We start from the raw sequence: 22,701 nt of genomic DNA on the forward strand, positions 1-22,701 counted from the left end.
TCCAGGGTTCAAATTACAAGTTCTGGAGGGATGCATACACTAAATAGTTATAAACACTTCTGCCCCCACCTTCACCCCTAGCTTCTGCACCCATCCATGTCCCCCGGTCCTACCCTCTTCCATGCCTTTACCTATACACCCTCACCCTATGGTTCCTTGCCCCCTTCACTCTCCCCAAACTCCTGCTCCTCAGCCCTCTGCATTCCAGTCAGGCTGTTTCTTCCTCCTCCACACTGCCCGGACGCTGGTGCAGGAGGGAGGACAAAGAACAGCACCACTGGCTCCTGGGAACTAGGAGGCGCCATTGAAAGAGAATTGCAGCTCAGGTGCTGCAATCTTGGGACGGATTGCAGAGTAGATGGAATCTTCAGAAAAATTTATCTGCCAGCAGCTGACAAGTGCTTACTGAGCTTGCATAAACTGCAGTTTCCAGAGGCCTATAACTTGGCCCAGGTTGGGAGGATTTTCATGAGATTGTCAAAAGACATCTCTGACACTTGCACAACACCCCCTGCCAAATTTCAAGTCCCTGCTCCAGATATACCACAAAATGGTTGTACAAATTTTGTAACATGGGCAATACAACATATTTTTCCTGAATCTCATTTTTGGAAACAACTACACCATTTTAGCTGAAACTTTCACAAAAATTCAGGCAGTCATCCAGCCTACATGGTAAAAGTTTTGCAAAGTTATAAGCAACTGAAAATAGGGTCTTATACTGGAAGTGTTAGGTGAAGATGGTAGTGACACCTATTATTAAGGTTGCCCGTAATATATGTGTACATAAAACACACACAAAAGAACATTATTTAGGTTGCAGAGTCAAGCACTTCACAGGAAATGCCAGATTTATGGTTGCCCACTCAAACTTAATTCTGTCCCCCTGTGCATCCATCCTGTGCACTGAATGGGGCAGGTGTCCTGTAGGGAAAAGATATGTGATCATGTAATTAAAGATTGGCATAATGCATAACAGAAGGAAGCAGAATTAAGGTTGTGTGAGCAGCCACCAATCTGGGATTTCCTAATTTTTAAGTGCTTCATTTTGCAACCTAAATAACTTTCTCAAGATTTTTTTTTAAATATACTAATGTTCTACATTTTTTAAACAGAAAAATAAAAGCAAACAACATTCTGTGCAACTGTAACCATGCCTCATCAGCAGGGTTCAACCTTGAACATTCAGCAGTACAGCGCAGACTGCTACCACTTGAGCTACAGGCCTAACTACATAAGTTGTCAGCAGCAGAAGGCTGTTCTCCTAGAGGGAGTATGGACTGCTAGGTCAAACGCTGGGTATCCAAGCCTGGCCCACTCCTATCTTTCCCACTTAGAAATGGTGGGGAATGCCTACTCACTGTATCTCCAGAGGTGCGGGGGGATTGGCTGCTGAACTGGAGGGAACCTGGCCTGTCTTTTTCTCCTTCCCCTGTGGGAAGTTGGAGGAGCTCCAACCTCATTTCGTACCTGGGGCCAGGTGCAGGGCTAGTGGAGGGAGAGGAGAAATGAGCCTAGCTAGTTCCTGCCTCATGTGGTGCCCCCAGAGAAGGGTATGAGCCACTGGGGCCATGAGCTGGATGAGCCATGAGCCCAGCCTTAGGATGTTCAGGTGTTTCATTATTTTTTCATACTGTCAAAATTATCCTGAGGAATGAAAAGCAGAGAAGTGAAATGGTGAATTTTAACAGTTTATATCTCAGCAAAAGGTTGAATAGAACCTTACAGAATATAGAAAAGACATTTCTGTAGCTGGAGAGTGTTCCTCCTGCCAAATATCAACAGCTTTCTGTAAACAATGGAAGAGTGAGTGAGTTTTTTTATAATGGAAAATATTAGGCAATTTAACTATAGGGGGTGTTACCAACTCCCCCATCGTGTTTTTTTTTTAAGTTGTAAACATGTGACCTTCTCCTGGGTGCTCACTCACCGCCTCAGAATGGCCTACATGGAGTCCCTTGCCTCACTTTCCCTCTTCAGGGGACTTCCTCAATAATTCAAACACTTCCATCCATTCCCATCCCTTATCAGGTTCTGCTTTATTACCTTAAACATTCATAATAAAGTTTTCAAGTCCATCCATTCTCCAAGGCCTTTCCAAGTTTCAGGTTTCTCTGCTGGAGCCTAATCGCTCCCAGCAGCCTCTCTTCCCCCTGAGAACTCTCTCTGCAGTTTCCTCCTGCTCTTATAGGGAAATCAAGTGATTCCGCCTCAGGTATGCTTCCTTAGTAATCAGGGTTGGCTGACCCCCAGGCCTCTAGCCCTTAAGGTGTAAGCCACCCTATGGTAGCACAATGATGCTTTGGTTAATAATAAGGCCTGTACCAAAGCACAACCATATTAACAGCAGTCAGCTGGGACTACAACACCTATTCTTCATAGAATCATAGAATATCAGGGTTGGAAGGGACCTCAGGAGGTCATCTAGTCCAACCCCCTGCTCAAAGCAGGACCAATCCCCAACTAAATCATTCCAGCCAGAGCGTTGTCAAGCCAGGCCTTAAAAACCTCTAAGGAAGGAGATTCCACCACCTCCCTATGTAACCCATTCCAGTGCTTCACCACCCTCCTAGTGAAAAAGTTTTTCCTAATATCCAACCTAGACCTCCCACACTGCAACTTGAGACCATTACTCCTTGTTCTGTCATCTGCTACCACTGAGAACAGTCTAGATCTATCCTCTTTGGAACCCCCTTTCAGGCAGTTGAAAGCAGCTATCAAATCCCCCCTCACTCTTCTCTTCTGCAGACTAAATAATCCTAGTTCCCTCAGCCTCTCCTCATAAATCATGTTCTCCAGCCCCCTAATCATTTTTGTTGCCCTCCGCTGGACTCTTTCCAATTTTTCCACATCCTTCTTGTAATGTGGGGCCCAAAACTGGACACAGTACTCCAGATGAGGTCTCACCAATGCCGAATAGAGGTAACTGAGGAGTTGGCCCATTTTATTGTATTGATCTCTTTCCCTATGATTTATAAACACACCCATTCCAACGTGAATGGGCACATCCATACAATAACCGAGGCTGTACGTTCACTAGGGCAGGGACTGTCTGCTTCTCCCTGTTTGTGCCATGCCTGCCATAAGGGGGTTCTGATACTGGTTGGATGATAGGCACTGCGGTAATAAAGCATGGTTAACATGAGTGGTGGAGGGAGAGCTGGTGGTGGTCCTTTTTGGCCGTGGAATCTATAATTCCCCTGTTCATTCCCTCCCTTCATTCCCTCCCTGGGCCACAGGAAGAACAGGATTGCCTGCATTGCCCTCAACATGTTCAACACTTTCAGCTCTGTACTACAACAATGACTGTAATCAAATCTCATGTTTCAGGGCTTCAGCTGGTCACCTGCAAGGGTCAGGAAGGACATTTTTCCTGACGGTGCACAACTAGCCTAACTAACCTAACTAGCTGGGGGTTATTTAGCTTTTCTCTGAAACATCAGAGATGGGCCAGAGCTGAAGATGGGATATCAGATGGGGTGAGCCAGTGCTCTGAGGTGGTACAGTGAATCCTCTTTCTTAGGCCTGGCCTACACTTGCAGTGGCATGTAGGGTACAAATAGCTGCATGCGGCAGTGAAAGGCTCTGGCATGGGTGACGCAGCAGGGAAATGGTCCAGCAATGGAGAGCTGCAGGAGCCTTTCCCCACTGCCAGAGTCTTTCACTGCCACATGGGTTCTTCTTTTGGCTTGCAGCTTATGCACCTGTGGGGAAGGGTGGGTGTGTCTTTGTGCCTCTCATTTTGTTTCCCACCCAGAAGGCATGAAGACAGGAGCTTTTTGTGAGAGTTCTTGTGGCAGAGGCCAAAACTGCATTATTTGTGATAAATCTGAGATTGCCTTTTGACACACTGGCAGTTTAGTATGGCCCCTCCCTTGTATTCTGTTCCAACTGGCACTACCTTGGCTCATTCTCTAGAGCAGTCACTGTCCGTTTCAAAACGTGCAGGAAAAAAAAAGAGATAGCTCCCCTAAAAATGAAAACCATAAAAATCATAAATGTGAGTTCTCCAGAATTGGCCAGATGACAACAAAAGGGAGAAATAATGTAAGGCTCGACAACCTTCCACCACCACAGAACAAAACTCCCCCTCCCCTTGGAGAACACTGTGTAGGGCCTGCCCCGTCAGCACTCACAAAAGGAATCCATATAATTCACATCACCCCCTCTCTCTACTTAATCCAGCAAAAGGTGGAGTAGCCATTAGAGACCAAAGCCCCTACACTCTGTCACACACAATCAAAACAACTGATAAACTGACTTACTACCTGTGAAATAATAGGAGTTCCCAGGCTTGAAGTGACTCAGTTGGAATCTCCCACACTCAGTCAAAATAGAATACCACATTTTAAAAACAGGATGACAGAACTGAAAAGGATTAAATACTTGCAGGGCTGCAACTCATTATCAACTGAAGAGACAGTAGGTTACCTTCAACTAGTCATGCTCGGACAAACCTCTTGCTCAACAGAACCTGGAAGTTTTCTAATAGGCTAGATCCAAATAAGGAAGCCACATAGACAGTAGGGTATGCAGACCACAACTGTCTTAGAAACCAGAGCGATAGGAAACTTCATATAAAAATACTGTTTCTTGGTAACCTCAGCAGTCTGAAAACTGCCAGCGAGGTAAAAAGCTCTTGGACTACAAGACAGTGAGCTACACAGACGATTGATTAGAACCAGGGTAAGTAGAATCTCAGTTTGATTGGACTGGCACCTGTGGATAGAATCCATATGTAACTGGATTTTAAAAGTTACAGGTTCACCTAGTTTCATATAGACCTTAGTGTAGACTTTCCCTGCAACTTAAATAAAAGCTTCAAAGATGTCTCAGCCAGACAACTGACACTCACCACTGCCTTCCACTAGAATAAACCACACAAGACCCTATGCATTCCAATGTGCAGACACAATTTTTGTGCAGCACAAACAAATGTCCCCAAGCAAGAAAGGCAGCACAATAGTTGTTGACAGATGCACTGCTACCATTGGCTTAGGACAGATGCTTCTAGTCCTAGAGTTTTAGTTCTAGGGTATCCATTTGGACAAAGTCTGTTGCTCAAGCAGCACTGAACATACAGTTCCCAGTTCAAGGTCACTCTAGAAAGTATATTATTGATGCAAGATGTCAAGATAATGCCAGTGCCTCCTGTAACAGTAGCCACGAGAATCAGCAGATACTGACCGCCCCCTTCCCGCCACATGACAGGGAGGAGTATGACCTTTTGCAACCCTGACCCTTAGGGCCAGGAAATAAAGAGCAGTCCCTACCAGTACTACTGCGCCACAGCTTTTATTATACCTCCTTGCACCTATATCCGAGACTGTGGGAACAGAGTCAAGTACAAGGAGCATGTCCAGGGTGGGGAAAGATACCAGTGTCTTGACATCCTAAAGGTTAGGAGCCCCTCCATAAGGATGTCTAATGGATGCAGAGCAAGAAGTTGGAAGGCCCTTGGACAGCATCTGTACTTTTCTTTGTTTTCAGCTCCCACACTCCTGACTGAATCAAGACCTATAATTTAGTTTTCTCTATCCCATTGTTTCCCCACTGAACTGCACTCAGCAGGAGTAACACTTCTATCTTCACCAGTTGTGAACGCAAAAACCTTCATCATACTAGGTGTGAATTTAGGGTCATTTAGTGGAAAAGAAGAAGAATGGTTACCTTGCTGCAACTGTGGTTCTTCAAGATGTGATGCAGATGTGTATTCCAAGTAGGTGTATGCGCACATTGGAGCCAGAGACTTTTGCCTAGCAGTACCTGTAGAGCGGCCGTGCACACGCCCCGAACCACCTTAGTCCTTTCTTATCCAATGTCCAGGGAAAGATTCTGATACAGAGGGGATGGCATGAGGGTTGTGAAATACACATCTACATCGCACCTTGAAGAATCAGTAATAGTAAGCAACCGTTTCTTCTTCAAGTAGATGCGGTTGTGTATTCCAAGAAGGTGACTAGTGAGCAGTACACCCAACCGGAGGCTCAGCTTGGAGTCTACCTGAAAAAGATTGCAGGACCGCTCTTCTGACATTAATACCCACTCTGAAGGAAGCAATGATCGCATAATGGTCTGTAAAAGTACGCATGAACGACCCCGTGGTCACCCTACCAATGTCCAGTATGGACATGTCAGGGAGGAACGTCACGACGTTGCCTGTGCTGTTGTGGAATACACCCGTGTCTGGTCAGGAGGTGAAGCTGACACTCTCTTGTATGCAGTTTTGATGCAAGATGTTTATCCATCAAGAGATGGTCTCCACAGTGACCACTTGTCCCTTCCGGTCCACATACGATATGAAACAGGCGAGGCAAAGCACGAAACTTCCGTCCTGTTCAGATAGAAAGCTAGAGAGCGTCTGACGTCTAGCAGATGGAGGCATTGCTCTTCCAGGGAGGAATGTAGCTTAGGGGAAAATACAGGCAAATATACCACCTGGTTCAAATGAAACTGAGAGACCATCTTGGATACAAACTTTGGGTATGGCCAAAGCATAACCTTGTCCCTGGAGAACTGTGTGTAAGGAGGCCCAGCCGTCAGGGTCTGCAACTCACACCCCCTCCTGGCAGAGTTAATGACTATCAAGAATGCAGTTTTCTGAGACAGGAGGGACAGTGGGCAGGAAGCGAGGGGCTCGAACGGAGCTGCTAGAAATGTGTTCAGGTCCCACAAGAGGACTGGCTCTCCATTTCCAGTACATGCTGGCACTTTACAATGAGATGCTCTGGAGGCTGAATCTGACAGGAAATCCTTCAATCCCTAGCTTTCATTAACAACAGTGGTTTGGAAAGGGTTAAATGGTTTTCCCCACCCATACTTCATTGAGGTTCATTTCTATGTCTGCTCCAGACTGCACGAAAACATTAGCTGATGCTTCATGCCTGGGGACAGAGCTGACCTCTGGGTTGCCATTCTATCCTTGAGGGACTTCTTCCCCAGCATCACATTCATTCCTTCCCCCCCATTCAATGCTGTCTACCCAATTTCACTCTTTGCACAGTATTTTTGGAAAACCACTCGAGGCAAGGGCTTTGAGTCTCTCAGAGATTATGTTGAGGCGATCAGACCTGACACACAAAAAGGGGAGGGGGGAGGAGGAGGCTGCCACCCACAGCTGAAGACTCAAACAATCATGAGTCCCCTGAAGGAGACAGAAGGTTTGTTTCAATATGAGTCACCTAAGGAAAAGCCTCCTGCTTCCTGTGATGGGTGGAACTGAAGCCCCACATTACTGCTCCAGGCTGTGAATGTGAGAAGCAGCACTGACAGGGAAAAAGGGAGCAGAGGAGAGTCATTGATTGTTTCTCTGGAAAAGCTGCAGAGTTTCTCAGTGCTGAAAAATGGCATGTAACTGAATTTGTGCTCAAAAGATACAGTTCTGATAGACCACTCCTGAAAAGCTCATACCTTTCTCACTGGACATACAGATATGCTGAGCACACTGGCACTGAGATTTACCAGTCACAATTCTCCCTTAAATCAATGCCACTGAGCTGGCTCTCTAGCTGTTGTTACTGCTGATCTAAGGCCTGGTCTACAGTATGCAGTTATTTCAGAATTAGCCAAGTTAATTCGAAATAAAACTAATTCCGTCCACACGACCAAACCGTTTTTTTTCGATTTAAAGGGCTCTTTAATCTGATTTCTGTACTCCACCTCGGCAAGTGGAGTAGGGCTAAAATCGAGATCGCAGTTCTGGGTTACAGGTACTGTGGATGCAATTCGATGTTATTGGCCTCCGGGAGCTATCCCAGAATGCTACCTTGTGACCGCTCTGGACAACACTTTCAACTCCGATGCACTGGCCAGGTAGGCAGTAAAAGCCCTGGGAACTTTTGAATTTCATTTCCTGTTTGGTCACCATCAGCACAGTCCACTATCACAGGCAACCATGCAGAGTCCACCATCACAAGAGACCACACAGTCCCGGATTCGCAGACGAGCTCCAGCATCGTCCAAATGGGAGGTACTGGATCTCATCGCAGGTTGGGGAGACGAATCGGTTATGGCAGAACTATGTTCCGAAAAAAGAAACGCAAATACGTATGCTAAAATCTCTGGAGCCATGACGGAAAGAAGCTACTCCAGGAACACAGAGCAGTGTTGTACAAAATTCAAGGAGCTCAGGCAAGTGTACCAAAAAGCCACGGAGGCTAATAAGCGCTCTGGGTCACAGTCCCATACATGCCGCTTCTACCGTGAGCTGCATGCAATTATGGGGGGATGACATCACCACTACCCCACCACTGTCCTTGGACGCCTGCAAGGGGGCAGTTGCATGGAGCGAGGAGGATGAGTTATTGGAGGACGAAGAGGACGACGACGACAGTGCACAGGCAGCAAGTGGGGAATCCGTTTCCCCCCTTAGCCAGGAACTAGTCTTAACGCTGGAGACAATAGCCTCCCCTCACTCCCAAGGCGGGCTCCCAGACCATGACTCCGGAGAAGGCACTTCTGGTGAGTGGAGCCTGATCGGAGCCACACTGTCGGGGGTGGGGGGACACCCAGCCGCGCTGGGCTGTTCGCGTTTAGTTTAAAGGGCTCATCCCTGCTCAGAGCCTCATCGGAGCCACATGGTGGGTGGGAGGAGGTGCTGTGTGAAGCTATCATCCCAGAAAGCCTGAAAGCCCTCCTTTTATATGGCAAACCCACCAGGCATTGCTTGCTATGGGAAATGGGGCCCGGCAGTTTGAAAGCATTGAAATGAATGCGGAAGAAGCAGAACCCCGCGTGTCTCTAGGGCTTACCGTGGCTGCCTGCAAGCTGAATTCTGTTGCCCGGCCGCGTGTGATGGCTTACTCACACCAAAGTGGCAGGTACTTCAGTATAAGAGGCAAAATGTGACCTTGTACAGAAAGAACATGTGCTGTGTACTATGAATTGCCTGTTTCACTAAGAAAGAGTGTCCCCTTTGTTCTCTAAAACGTATCTTTTAAAATACTACCCTCCCTTTTTCTCCTCCCACAGGTGCAAATGTTTCAACGTGGCCCCTATCTACTCTGTCCCAGAGGCTGGTCCAGATTAGAAGGCGGAAAAAACGAAGTTGGGACGACATGTTTGCTGAGATCATGCAGTCCTCCTGCACTGACAGGGCCCAGCTGAATGCATGGAGGCAAACAATTGCGGAGTCCCATAAAGCGTTAAATGAACACAGAGAGAAGGGACGCACGCAATGAGAGCAGGTAGGATGCTATTGTCAAGCTCATGGGGGAGCAAACTGACATGCTTCGCTGTATGGTGGATCTAATGCGGGAAAGGCAGCAAGACCACAGACTGCTGCTGCAGCCCCTGTATAACCGCCGTCCCTCCTCCCCAAGTTCCATAGCCTCCTCACCCAGACGCCCAAGAACATGGGGCGGGGGGGGGAAGAGGCTACGGGGACCCACACCCTCAATCCCAGAGGATTGCACAAGCAGCAGAAAGATGGCATATCTGAAACTTTGATTTGGTTTCTGGACTTGTCCTTCCCTCCTCCTCCACCCCCCTAACCCAGTACCCTCCCCGCCCCGGTCTACCTTCTGATTTCTCTCAATGTGTTTCAGAGTAACAGCCGTGTTAGTCTGTATTCGCAAAAAGAAAAGATGCCACAAGTACTCCTTAGAGACTAACCAATATATTTGAGCATAAGCTTTCGTGAGCTACAGCTCATTTCATCGGATGCATTTAGTGGAAAGTATGTGTTGTGTTGTGCAACAAATAATAAAGAACAGTTTTTAAAAAATTGTGACTTTATTTCCTTTCATATATATAGGGGATGGGTAACTTCAAGAGAGAAAAACACAACTGTCACACTGTACCCTGGCCAGTCATTAAACTGGCTTTCAAGGCTTCTCTCACGTGCAGCGCACCCTGATGCGCTCTTCTAATCGCCCTGTTATCTGGCTGTGCGAAATTGGCAATCAGGCGAGTTGCCTCAACCTCCCACCCTGCCATAAACGTCTCCCCCTTACTCTCACAGATATTGTGGAGCACACAACAAGCAGCAATTACAATTGGAATATTGGTTGTGCTGAGATCTAACCGAGTCAGTAAACTGCACCAGCGTGCTTTCAAATGTCCAAAGCACATTCTACCACCTTTCTGCACTTGCTCAGCCTATAGTTGAACTGCTCCTTACTACTGTCCAGGGTGCCTGTGTACAGATTCATGAGCCATGGCATTAAGGGGTAGGCTGGGTCCCCGAGGATAACTATAGGCATTTCAACATCCCCAACAGTAATTTTCTGGTCTGGGAAGTAAGTCCCTTCCTGCAGCTGTTCAAACAGACCACAGTTCCTGAAGACGCGAGCGTCACGCACCTTTCCCGACCATCCCATGTTGATGTTGGTGAAACATCCCTTGTGATCCACCAGTGCTTGCAGCACCATGGAAAAGTGCCACTTGCGGTTTACGTATTGGCCGCCCCAGTGTTCTGGGGGCCAAGATAGGGATATGCGTTCCATCTATTGCCCCACCGCAGTTAGGGAACCCCAATGCATTAAAGCCATCCACAATGGTCTGCACATTTCCCAAAGTCATTACCCTTGATAGCAGCTGGTCAACGATTGCGTTGGCTACTTGCAGCACAGCAGCCCCCACAGTAGATTTGCCCACTCCAAACTGATTCCCGAGTGACCGGTAGCTGTTGGGTGTTGCAAGCTTCCACAGGGCTATGGCCACTCATTTCTCAGCTGTGAGGGCTGCTCTCATTTTGGTGTCTTTGCTCTTCAGGGCAGGGGACAGCAAGTCACAAAGTTCCATGGAAGTGGCCCTATGCATACGAAAGTTTCGCAGCCACTGGGAATCATCCCATACCTGCAACACTATGCAGTCCCACCAGTCTGTTGTTTCCCGGGCCCAGAATTGGTGTTCCACAGCATGAACCTGGCCCATCGCCACCATGATCTCCCAATCGCCACATGCCGTGCTTCTAGGAACGTCTGTGTCCATGTCCTCATCAGTATAGTAATCGCGCTGTCGTCGCTTCCTCACCCAGTTTTGCAGGTACTGCACATACTGCTGGATAATGCGCAAGGTATTTACTATGGTCAAAATTGCAGTGGAGATCTGAGTGGACTCCATGCTTGCCGCACTATGGTGCCTGCAAGGGTAATCCTGGAAAAAGGACGCAAAACATAGGAGAGCAGAGTGGCAGCACAAGAGATGCTGTTTGGTTCATGATAGCTGAAAAAAGGCGGGAAATGGAGGTCTTCTGTGGCTTTCACAGAGGTGGTAGCCCAGGACAGACAACATGGAGAAGCTCGGTAGTGCAGCAAGAGCGGGAGAGCAGAGTTGGCAGCGGAAGCTGTGCTGCTCTGTTCACGATGGCCGACCAGAGTTGGCAGCGGAATTGGAAGAGATGAGGAAGAGAAAGAGTAGATACTTATCGAGGTTACATAGAAAGACGAGAGGAAATGCGAGGTGGATTCATAGTACCAGGAGAGAAACGGTGCACCATACTGCACCGTCTGCTGAAAGCAGTATGCCATCTGCACGCCAAAAAGGCATGAAACGATTGTCTGCCGTAGCTTTCATGGAGGGAGGAGCGACTGACGACACACACCCAGAAACACCTGCGCGAATGTTTCTGCCCCATCGGACCCCGGCAGACAGCAGCGTGCCATTTAAATTCCTGCCCAGCCTGGCCTGGTCTTTTCCGTCCCCCGCCCACTGCTCTCTCCTTGCAGGACAGGCAAGCTTCACCCTCCCCCAGCTTCTTCCCCCAGAGTGCTGGGTTCCTGCCCCTCCTTCTCTCCCTCCCTGCAGCCAATCCGCAGATGGCCTTGTTACGGAGGGGGAGAGGGAAAAGTGGAGCCGCAGCGCTCTCTTCTCCGGGGACCTTGGGGAAGGGGGGTGGAATCAGGGCATATCCCCTCCAGGCCCCTGCCGTGAGCCGCTCAGGGCAGGGGGCTGGGAGCACCCCCATGACCCCAGCCCATGACCCCAGCCCACACCCCCAGCCCTCTGCCCTGACTCCTGCATCCCCTCACACACACCCCAGCCCCCTGCCCTGACCCCTGAACCCCCCACAACCCCCAGCCCTCTGCCCTGACCCCTGCACCTACCCCCCTCAAACACCCTCAGCCCTCTGCCCTGAACCCTCCTCACACACACCCAGCCCTCTGCCCTCACTCCCACACCCGCCACACACCCCAACCCCGTGCCCTGACTCCTGCACCCCTGCACACAACCCCAGCCCTGACTCCGGAACCCCCCACACATACCCAGCTCCCTGGCCTGACACCTGCACCCTGCTCACACACCCCAAGCCCCCTGCCCTGAGCACCAAATGGGAGCTCCTGCACACACACACACCTCACATTCCCACCTGCACCCCTCACACCAAATGGGAGCTGCCCAGGTAAGCGCTCCACACCCAAACCTCCTGCCCCAACCCTGAGCTCCCTCCCTCATTCTAGCTCCTAGCCAGACTCTGCACCCCAACCTGCTCCTTCACCCCCAGCCCTGGTCTCCGTGCACTCCCAGCATCATCTCAGTGCAGAGAGAGGAAGAGAATGGCTAGAACCAGGGAGAAGGTAGGTACCTACTCTATGTGGACAGGGCCGGGACCCCATGCCGGCAGTGGGCTAAGAGAGACCGGCAGCCGGGACTCTGGGTGGCAGGAGCCGGCAGACGGAACCCCAGCCCAGCAGCAGACTGAGTGGCAGTGGGCAGAGCCACTCAGCCCACTGCTGGTCTGGGATCTCGGCCACCAGCCCCATTCAGCCCACTGCCAGCCCGGGGTTCTGGCTGCCAGCCCCTTACCAGCCAGGGTCCTGGCTGCTGACCTAGTTGAATGGAACCCCAGGCCGGCAACTGGCTGAGCAGGCTGGCGGTGTAAGATCAGCATTTTAATTTAATTTTAAATGAAGCTTCTTGAACGTTTTGAAAACCCTGTTTACATACGACAATAGTTTAGTTATATAATAAATAGAGCGAGACCTTCTAAAAAACGTTAAAATGTATTATTGGCATGTGAAACCTTAAATTAAAGTGATTAAATGAAGACTCGGCACACCACTTCTAAAAGAAAAGGAGTACTTGTGGCACCTTAGCGACTAACCAATTTATTTGAGCATAAGCTTTCGTGATGCATCCGATGAAGTGAGCTGTAGCTCACGAAAGCTTATGCTCAAATAAATTGGTTAGTCTCTAAGGTGCCACAAGTACTCCTTTTCTTTTTGCGAATACAGACTAACACGGCTGTTACTCTGAAACCTGTCACTTCTAAAAGGTTGCTGACCCCTGCACTAGAAATAAACCCAGGTTATCTGCACAGCAGTAGATTGTGCTGCCATCTACTACATTAACTGCCTGGAACTCAAAACCAGGTCTCTCACAGTGCCTACTCCCATCCCAGTGCAAGAAACCAGGACTAACCCTTATCTTCCACAGTACACAGCACTCCCAGCTCCTACTGGTCAGCAGAGTTGAAGACCAGTGCTGGTTGTTTTAACATTTTGGCACATTTCATTCACTTCACCCTGGTTAACATGTGAACTGAGAGCCCACTTTTGTTCTCATTTAAACCACTGTTAATTAAAAATCCATGAATTTTGGAGATTAACAATATTGTAATTGCTAATGACACACAAACCAGAATCATAGAAATGTAGGGCTGGAAGGGACCTTGAGAAGTGGCAGGACTAAGTAAACTTAGACCATCCCTGACAAGTATTTGTCCAGCCTGTTTTTAAAAATCTAGTGATGGTGATTCCACAACCTCCCCTGTAAGCTTGTTCCAGAACTTAACTGTCCTTCTAGTTAGAAAGCTTTTCCTAATATCTAACCTAAATCTCCTTTGCTGAAGATTAAGCCCGTTACTTCTTGTCCTACCTTCCGTGGACATGGGGAACAACTGATCGCAGTACTTTTTCTAGCAGCCTTTAACATATTTGAAGACTGTTATCAGGCCCCTCCCCTCCGTCTTCTTTTCTCAAGACTAAACAAGCCCGTGTTTTTTACCCTTTCCTCACAAGTCAGGTTTCCTAAACCTTTTATCATTTTTGTCATTCTTCTCTGGACTCTCTCCAATTTGTCCTCATTTTTCCTAAAGTGTGGCACCCAGAATTCGACCCAGTACTCCAGCTGAGGCCTCCCCAGTGCAGAATGGAGCAAGACAAGTACCTTCCATGTCTCATACAAAACACTCCTGTTAATACACCCCAGAATGTTATTAGCCTTTTTGGCAGGTGCATCACATAGATGACTAATTCAATTTGTGATCTACTGTAACCCCCATTCTTTTCTGCAGTACCATCACCTAGCCACTTAGTCTCCATTTTGTAGTTGTGCATTTGATTGTTCCTTCCAAAAGAAGTAATTTGCACTTGTCTTTATTGAATTTCATCTTGTTGAATTCTGACCAATTCTTCAAATTGCCAGGGTCCTTTTGAATTCTAATCCTCTCCTCCAAAGGGCTTGAAACCCCTCCCAGCTTGGGGTCATCTGCAAATTTTATAAGCAAACGCTCCACTCCATTATCAAAGCCATTAATGTAAATACTGATGAGTGCCTAACCCTGGAATGACCCCTGTGGGATCCCATTAGATATGCCCTCCCAGTTTCACAGTGAACCACTGATTATTATTAAGTATGGTCTTTCAACCAATTGTCCACTCACCTTATAGTAATTTCATCTAGACCACATTTCCTTAGTTTGCCTATGAGAATGCCATGCAGGATTATGTCAAAAGCCTTACTAAAATCAAGATATAGCACATCTACTGATTCCCCCACATCCACTACATCAGTAACCCTGCCAAAGAAGGAAATTAGGTTGGTTTGACATGATTTGTTCTAGACAAATCCGTGCTGGCTATTCCTCATAAAAAGCAGCTACTCACTCTGTACTGTAACTGTTGTTCTTTGTGATTTGATGCAGACATGCATTCCATGTAGGTGTGTGCACTGAAGCCAAAGAACTTTGCCTAGCCTGTGGCACTAGCCCCTCTCCTGGCTAAATAAGGGCGGTGCTTCCCCAACCCCCTTCAGTTCTTTCACACCAAATAACAAGAGTACAGACTCTGATGCAGAGGGTGGGTTGTAGAGTACAGGTCTGTATCACATCTCAACAAACTGCTGTGCAGATAAGTAACCGTTTTTAATTCTTCGAGTAGATGCAGCCATGTATTCCAGGCAGGTGACTCACAAGCAGTACTCGTGGGAGACAGAGTTCAGAGTCTATTTAACAAGGACACCAGGAATGCCTTCCCAAAACTTGCATCTGATCTAGATGCAGCTGAAATGGCATAATGGCTTGTAAGAGTACGTACAGAGAACCAAGTGGCAGCCCTGCCAACGTCCAATATAGGAACGTCACTTAGAAATGCTATCAACATTGCTTGGCCCTTGTGAAATGAGCTTGCACCTTTTCAGGAGGCATAGTCTGAGCTATTTCGTATACTGGCATGACACAGGAAGTACCACCAGGAGATTGTCTGTCAAGAGTCTGCTTGTCCCTTCATTCAGACCGCATCTGAAACAAACAGATGAGGTGAAGAATGGAAAAGTTTAATCCTATCCAAGTAAAAAACAAAACGTCACCTGATTTCCAATGTGTGACGATGCTGCTCCTCTGGGGTGAATGCAGCTTAGGGAAGAATACGAGCAGATCTATAACTTAGTTCAAATGAGACTGAGAAACCACATTAGGAAAAAACTTAGGGTACAATCACAGATCACTTTATCTTCGGAAAATTGTGTGTAAGCAGGCTCTGCCATCAAAGCTTGCAACTCTCTCCTTGCAGATGTTATTGCTTCAAGAAAAGTGATTTTTTGACACAGAAAGGAGAAACGTTGCCAGAGGCTCAAATGGAAGTCCCAAAAGAACCACTAAGAGAGCATTAAGATCCCACAAAGGAATCAGTTCTTTACCAGGTGGGTGGAGATGAGTGACACTTTTTCAAGAACCTCAACACCATGGAGTTTGAAAACAACAACTTCCGAAGGATGGATGGATGGATGTGTTAGGATATAGATATTCAGGCCTGTCTGCAAAGGCCTATACTTTAAGAATTTAGGGGCATTCTTATCACTTGGCTAGTTCTAGAGGTATAAAAGAAAGAATCAAAATCACTGTCTGCTGGTGTAAGGGCCTTCTCTTACTGTGACAGTGTGAGGCCCTGTTCTTAGGCTAAGGCCTTTGGCTAAGCAGCAGAGGCAGCCATAAGCTAGGAAGCGAACAGTCACATCCTCACATTCCAAACTAGTCACATTGAAATAAGGTGCTATTGGGCTGTCAGGCACTATCAGGACAGGATTGTATTCCTATCACCTCCAGAGAAAGGGAAGTGCCTAGAAAATGTAAAAGGAAACTTAGTTTGATAGCATCCTGTCTGGCAAGAACTCACTTATCAATAGCTGGGATGTGAAATCCTCACTTCTGTATTGTTTTGTCATTATAGTTCCCACTTTGCTATTGTTTGTCTGTATAATCTCTGTCTGGTTCTGTGATTGTTTCTGTCTGCTGTAGAATTAATTTTGCTGGGTGTAAACTAATTAAGGTGGTGGGATATAATTGGTTAGCTAATCATGTTACAATATGTTAGGATTGGTTAGTTAAATTTCAGTAGAATGATTGGTTAAGGTATAGCTAAGAATAATACTATATAAATTAGGGGCAAACAGGAAGTAAGTTGGGATTCGAAAATAAGGAAAAAGGAACTTGTATTTAAGTTTGCTGGAAGTTCACCCTGATAAACATCGAATTCTTTGCACCTTCGGACTTCGGGTATTGTTGCTCTCTGTTCATGCGAGAAGGACCAGGGAAGTGGGAGAGTGAAGGAATAAGCTCTCTAACAGGATGGAATGCTGAAATTGCTGCCAGAGACACTTTCAAAGAAATAAGTCCAAGACCAGAAGACTGAAGGTGTAACAACAGGTCCTGGATACAAGCCATCATTGACTGAACTCCTCAGGTTAACAACCACACTGAAATCCACTTCGACTTGGCCAAATAGGGCACTTTGGTGGAGGGCTTTCTACTACTAAACTTGTTGGACCATCTGCGAACATCCTTCCTCCTTCTCACCTAGTTGCAGCATCCATGCTGTGAGATGAGCTGAGTGCTGGATGCAAAACCTGACCATGATGCTGAGTCAGGATATCAAGATGAAATGGAAAGGATATGGGAAGCCGTAACAATAATGCGAGGAGGTTGGAGAAACAACACTGTCTTGGCCATGCTGGAGCAATAAAAATAAGCTTGGCAGTGTCCAATTTCAGCTTGAGAATGGCCTGCGAGATGACTGGAATTGAAGGGAAACCACATAGGGATGACAATTCCCAGCTCAGGCAGAAAGGTCAAGGAGCCTGGACAGAAACCCCCTCATGGGCAAAACAGCTGGCATTTCTTGTTGTCTTTCATAGAGAACAGGGCGACAGTTGGGATGCCCTAAAGTGCAAAGATTGACCACAGAACTCTGGGCTTTAGGGACCATTTTCTGTTGAGATGATCCGTCAGATGATTCTGGATCCCACGAAAGTGATCGGCCACAGGGGTAAAGTTTTCCCTGATGCAAAACTGTCAGAGCCTGATCGCCTCTTGACACATCATGTTGGAGTGTGCTCCCCCATGTCTGTTCACAAACAGTAATACATTGTGGTGGTATTGTTGGTAAGGATGTGCACTGCTGAGTCCCTGATGTGATCTTGAAGTACCTGACAGCCATTGTAGGTGGCATGAAGCTCCAGGACATTGATATGCAGAGAAGCTTCCTCCTCCAACCACAGTCCTTGAACTTTCAGCGACCCCAGATGTACTCCCCAATCTATTAAGGAGGCAACAATGACAAGAGGCCTGGTTGGTGAGGACAGAGAGAAAGGAACACCCTGGCACACTTTGTCCTGAACCATACACCAGTGGTTCTCAACCAGGGGACTGGGGTGGTTTCAGGAGGTCACCCAAGCAGGGTCAGTGTTAGACTCGCTGGGACCCAGGGCAGAAAGCCAAAGCCCCACTGCATGGGGCTGAAGTCCATGCCCTGAGCCCCACCACCTGGGGATGATGCCAAAGAAATTGAGCAACTTAGCTTTGCGGGGGCCCCTGTGGCATAAGGCCCCAGGCAGTTGCCCTGCTTGCTACCCCCTAATGCCGGCCTGGGCTTTTATATGGAGAAAACCAGTTATTGTGGCACAGGTGGGCCATGGAGTTTTTATAGCACGTTGCGGAGGGCTCAGAAAGAAAAAGGTTGAGAACCCCTGCCATATACCACCGTAAAGAGTCCAGGATTGGCAGAGGAAGTTGAACCAGTCTGTCCAAGAGATGATCGTTTGGATGATACACCAACTTCAGCCACATCTAAAAAGGATGAAGGCACAACCTGGCATATTGGACTACCTATGTGCATGCAGCATATGGCCTAGAAACCTCAGGCATACTCAAGCTGTGGTTGAGGGTTGAGACTGCAATTCCAGACAAAGATGGTGAATCATGTGGAACCAGTCAGTTGGTAGAAACAGTCTCAAACTCAGAGTCTAGCGGGACCCCAAATAACTCAATTCTTTTAAAGTTTGAACCAATGCTGACTTCCCACTGTTTAGGATGAGACCTAGATGACCAAGTAAGCATAGCATGAACTGAAGGTGACAGGATTTCGTCTCTGGACTTGCCCTTCAGTATCAAATCGTACAGATACAAGAAGCTAGAAACTCCCCTCTTCCTGAGGTACACTGTCACCACAATCATGCACTTGGTAAAAACCCAGGAAGCAGAAGACAGATGAAAGGAAGCACGGTGTACTGATAGTGCTGGTCTACCATGACAAACCTGAGAAACCTCCTGTGGCTCGAAAGAATTGCTACATGGAAATAAACATCCTGAAGGTCCAGGGCAGCAAGCCAGTCATTGTGATTTAACACAGGGAGAATGATTGCAAGGGTGACCATACAGAATCTCACAAATCTTACATTCTATCAGACAACAACAAAGAGGAGGACAACCCCAATCTGGATATCGAGGAGTTCCGAAGATTCTGCAGTGAGAACAGAGAGCCAGCCCCAATGGGGCGAACAAACAATTGGACTCATCCGAAGCCCAACACGGGGGCCAGCATTGCTGCTGAAGAGGAATGGGGAATCAACGGTATTGAGCAAGACACACTCCCACTCAGTACTGGGAGAGGCACCAGTACCAAGGCCCAGGTGGTACCAAACTCGACAATGGGACTTCCTAAAAGTGCAATGACGGTGTCAAAGGACACACCAGCAGTGAGGGGGCCTTTGACACTGGGCCCGGCATCAGCCTCAACTCCACAGTTTGGGACATGGGCAATGCATGCTGCCGTGCTAACGAACCCAGCACCTTTGCAACATTGCCAGAATGTGCCGAAGACATAATGGAGGACAAAGTGGTAGAAGCTATGGCACTTGAAAACTCCTGAAGTAGTGAAGAGTTAGGGACTGAGCGGCAAAGCAGGTCTGATGTCTGCTGATATGCCACTGGTGTGGAGACAGTTAACACTGGTGCCAACATCATCAGTACCAGATTCAACAGACACCCCGTGGCTGGAACCAGGGAGTCAACAGTACCGGCTCTCGCTGATCTCAGTGCAGTACCAAGGACTGGTTAGACGACCTGCTCCATCCCACAAGCACCGTCCCTGCAGGTACTGCTAGGCAATGTTCTCCGGCTTCAGTGCACTGATGCATGCACATGCCTACATGGAAAACAAGGCCACATCTACTCGAAGAACTACCTTATTATCCTCCAAATGCTTACAAATTGATTGTTTAATAATTTGGTTCCAGTATCTTTCCAGGTATCAAAGTTAGGTTGACTGGTCTATAAGACCTTGGGTACTCTTTGTTCCCCTTTTTAAAAAGAGATACAATATTTGCCCTTCTCCAGTCTTCTGGGACTTCACCTGTCCTCCAAGAGTTCTCAAAGATAATTGTTAATAGTTCCAAGATTGCTTCATCTAGTTCCTTAAGCACCCTAGGATCAATTTCAGCAGGACCTTCCAACTTGAATACATCAAATTTATCTAACTAGTCTTCAACCTGTTCTTTTCCTATTTTGGCTAACATTCCTTCTCCTTCCCCCTTGTTAATATTAATTGTGTTGAGTATCATCTGATCACCATTATTGTTTTAGTGAAGACTGAACCAAATTAGTCATTAAATACCTCAGTTTTCTTGATGTCATATGTTATTAGTGTTACTTCCCCACTAAGTAGTGAGCCTACACTTTCCTTTGTCTTTCTCTTGCTCCCAATGTGTTCAAAAAACTCCTTGTTGCCTTTTATGTCCCTTGCTGGGTGTAACTCAAAGGCTAAATGCCTTCGCCTTTCTGTTTTGTGCCAACATGCTCATGCCATTCTTTTATACTTCTCCTTAGCAATTTGTCCATATTTCCACTTTTTGTAGAATTCATTTTTGATTTTCAGGTCATTAAAGAACTCCTGATAGAGCCAAATTGACCTCTTACTATTCTTATCTTTCCCTTGCATCGGGATAGTTTGCTGATGTGAATTAGGTATGGTTTCATAGGACACCTGCCTCATTCAGTGAATACTGTTCAAGCTGTACAGTGACTGAAGCAAGAGTCCTGCAGAACCAGTTGTAGGTGACGATGCACTTAGAAATGATTTACACATACACTCAGGGAACAACTATCAAGATTTCATGAGCAACCTTAACATTGTATTTCCTGTCTTGAGCTCTTCAGTCTGCAGCCTTAGCATGCAACAAAGTTTTGTTTTGTTTTATTAAATAGAATTCCCTAGATTTTGTTAAAAGAAAAACAAAACATTTAATTACACGGAACTATTTGCAGACAACACTAGTACATTGTCAACCACACAGGATGAGCAGCCAACAAGCCAAAGGTTCCTGTGGATCGTATAGACACTTCACTTGAAGCACAGCTCTTGCAAAGCCTTGTATCATCCTTTGAATTCGTGTGTGTCCATGGTGAACTAGTCCCTGGCCATACATATGAAGACAGTCTCTGCCCCACAGAGTTTACAATCTAAGAAGACAGGTAATGTACAAAGGCTGGAAGGATGGGGGAGCAGGCTAAAAGATACAGTCAAACTACACACAATGTGTATGTTATATACTTTTAAAAATACTATCCCCTCACCAATGGCGCCTCAAATATTATTTGGCCAATTTCTTCACAGGAATGTCTTCATAAGGTCCCAGAAGTGGATCATAAGGAGGCCCTTAAATGTTTCAGAAAGTTTGTAACCAACTGAAAAATAACGCTTTAGAATGGAAACACTAAATCAACCTTAGCTATGAAGCCTTATTTTCACTAGGCAACAAGGCAGAATTTTATCCATTGTTTGCTAACACATGATAAAATCTTAGTGCAGAAAGGGCAAGTGATAGCAAGTAGAGGTAAACCCTACCTAGTGCTTACCTCGCCCTGCTAATATGTGAAAACTACAAATTACCCTGTTCACACTGGGATTTTACCATATTAACGAATATGTAGTAAAAACACCTTTTTTCCTAACATAGACACACCATCAGTGTCACCATGTACTGTACTTATAGTGAAGTAGAGTCCATTGTTCCTTAAAGGCTTCAGTAACTTACCCCAAACATCTGTCGGAGGTCTGGATCCCGGAAACGGAAGGGAATGTTAGAGACATGAAGCCGCTTTGGAGTGGACTTGCTCTCAGTATTCTCACTGCTTTGTGTCTGTGACTGCTGTCCATCTGTCTGTGCCCCTCCTTCTGTTTGCTGAAATCAAACAGTGACAAAAAGAGAAGTGAAGAGAAATCATACCAATTCCAACCAACCCTTATGAGGTAGTCTCTGCCTATGTATTTACACTACACTTGTAACCGTGACAGTAAGTTTGATAATCCCAGCAAACAACTGATCTTTTATTTCTCCCTCCTTTCCATGAGCAAATAGTAAGAGGATCTTAGACTTCTTTCTCTCCCCTTCTCCACCAATATAATATTTTAGCTTAGTAGTGTTTTGTTTTGTTTTTTTAAAGTAGTTTCTCCTCTCTTTCCCTTGGCTTTTCTTCCCCCTTGTTACCATGGGAAACCTACAGTGAAGAGGTGGGGTCTTCTTTTTTGTCCTGATGCTGGCAAGTAATATTATTATTCTAATCTCTTATAGCAGCATGTTGATGCAATAATCAAAATCCCATGACTGAGGTGCAGCTTTCCAACAGACTGATGTCAGCACTGCACCCCCAGGCAAAACTGCATCTGTTCTGCTGTGTTCCATTCAGAGAAGTACCACCTCTAAATATGACCTATACTAAAATGGTTCAGCCCACAGGCAATGGCTATGCATTCTTATGTTTAATTTATTTTAGTTAATTTAAAATCTACTTTAATTTCTTGAATGAATAAATAAATATCACCATTTTTAGGTTCTACTAAAACTCAAAGAGCCACACTCCTTTTTTGGCTTTGCGGTCAAAATATACGTGCTGCCCCAAACGTGTTTTGCATCATAGATGAGATTGAGGCACAAATGAAGATGTCTTGGTAGGAGGTTTTAACATTGAAATTGAAATAGCCAGATTTATTTAATCTCCATTTGAATCTCTCCTCCAGGAGACTCCACAAGCTGTGTTATGACTTTGTTAACCCCAGCATGGGGGAACCCATCCCTTACTCTGAGACATGAAAAATGTACTCACTGACTCACGCTTGCCAGCAGAACAGCGAAATTGATAATAATCTGATCAGTTTTATTGCTGTGTCCCTTTCCAGCAGCTGTGAATGGTATGCCAGGATAATCACC

The 22,701-nt window shown here is 46.5% G+C and overlaps 1 protein-coding gene across 9 annotated transcripts in view; it reads right to left on the reverse strand.

Annotated features, from left to right (window-relative positions):
- The window catches only part of RBFOX2 (RNA binding fox-1 homolog 2), a 257,476-nt gene that overhangs the window by 44,129 nt on the left and 190,646 nt on the right, over window positions 1-22,701 (reverse strand). For all 9 annotated transcript variants that reach the window (XM_073325006.2, XM_073325046.2, XM_073325025.2 and 6 more), the window contains one exon: window positions 21,529-21,675. In XM_073325006.2, coding sequence (XP_073181107.2) covers window positions 21,529-21,675 — 147 coding nt within the window. The remainder of the gene's footprint in view (window positions 1-21,528; window positions 21,676-22,701) is intronic.

The sequence above is a fragment of the Lepidochelys kempii genome, chromosome 1, assembly GCF_965140285.1.
Source record: "Lepidochelys kempii isolate rLepKem1 chromosome 1, rLepKem1.hap1, whole genome shotgun sequence".
NCBI lineage: Eukaryota > Metazoa > Chordata > Testudines > Cheloniidae > Lepidochelys > Lepidochelys kempii.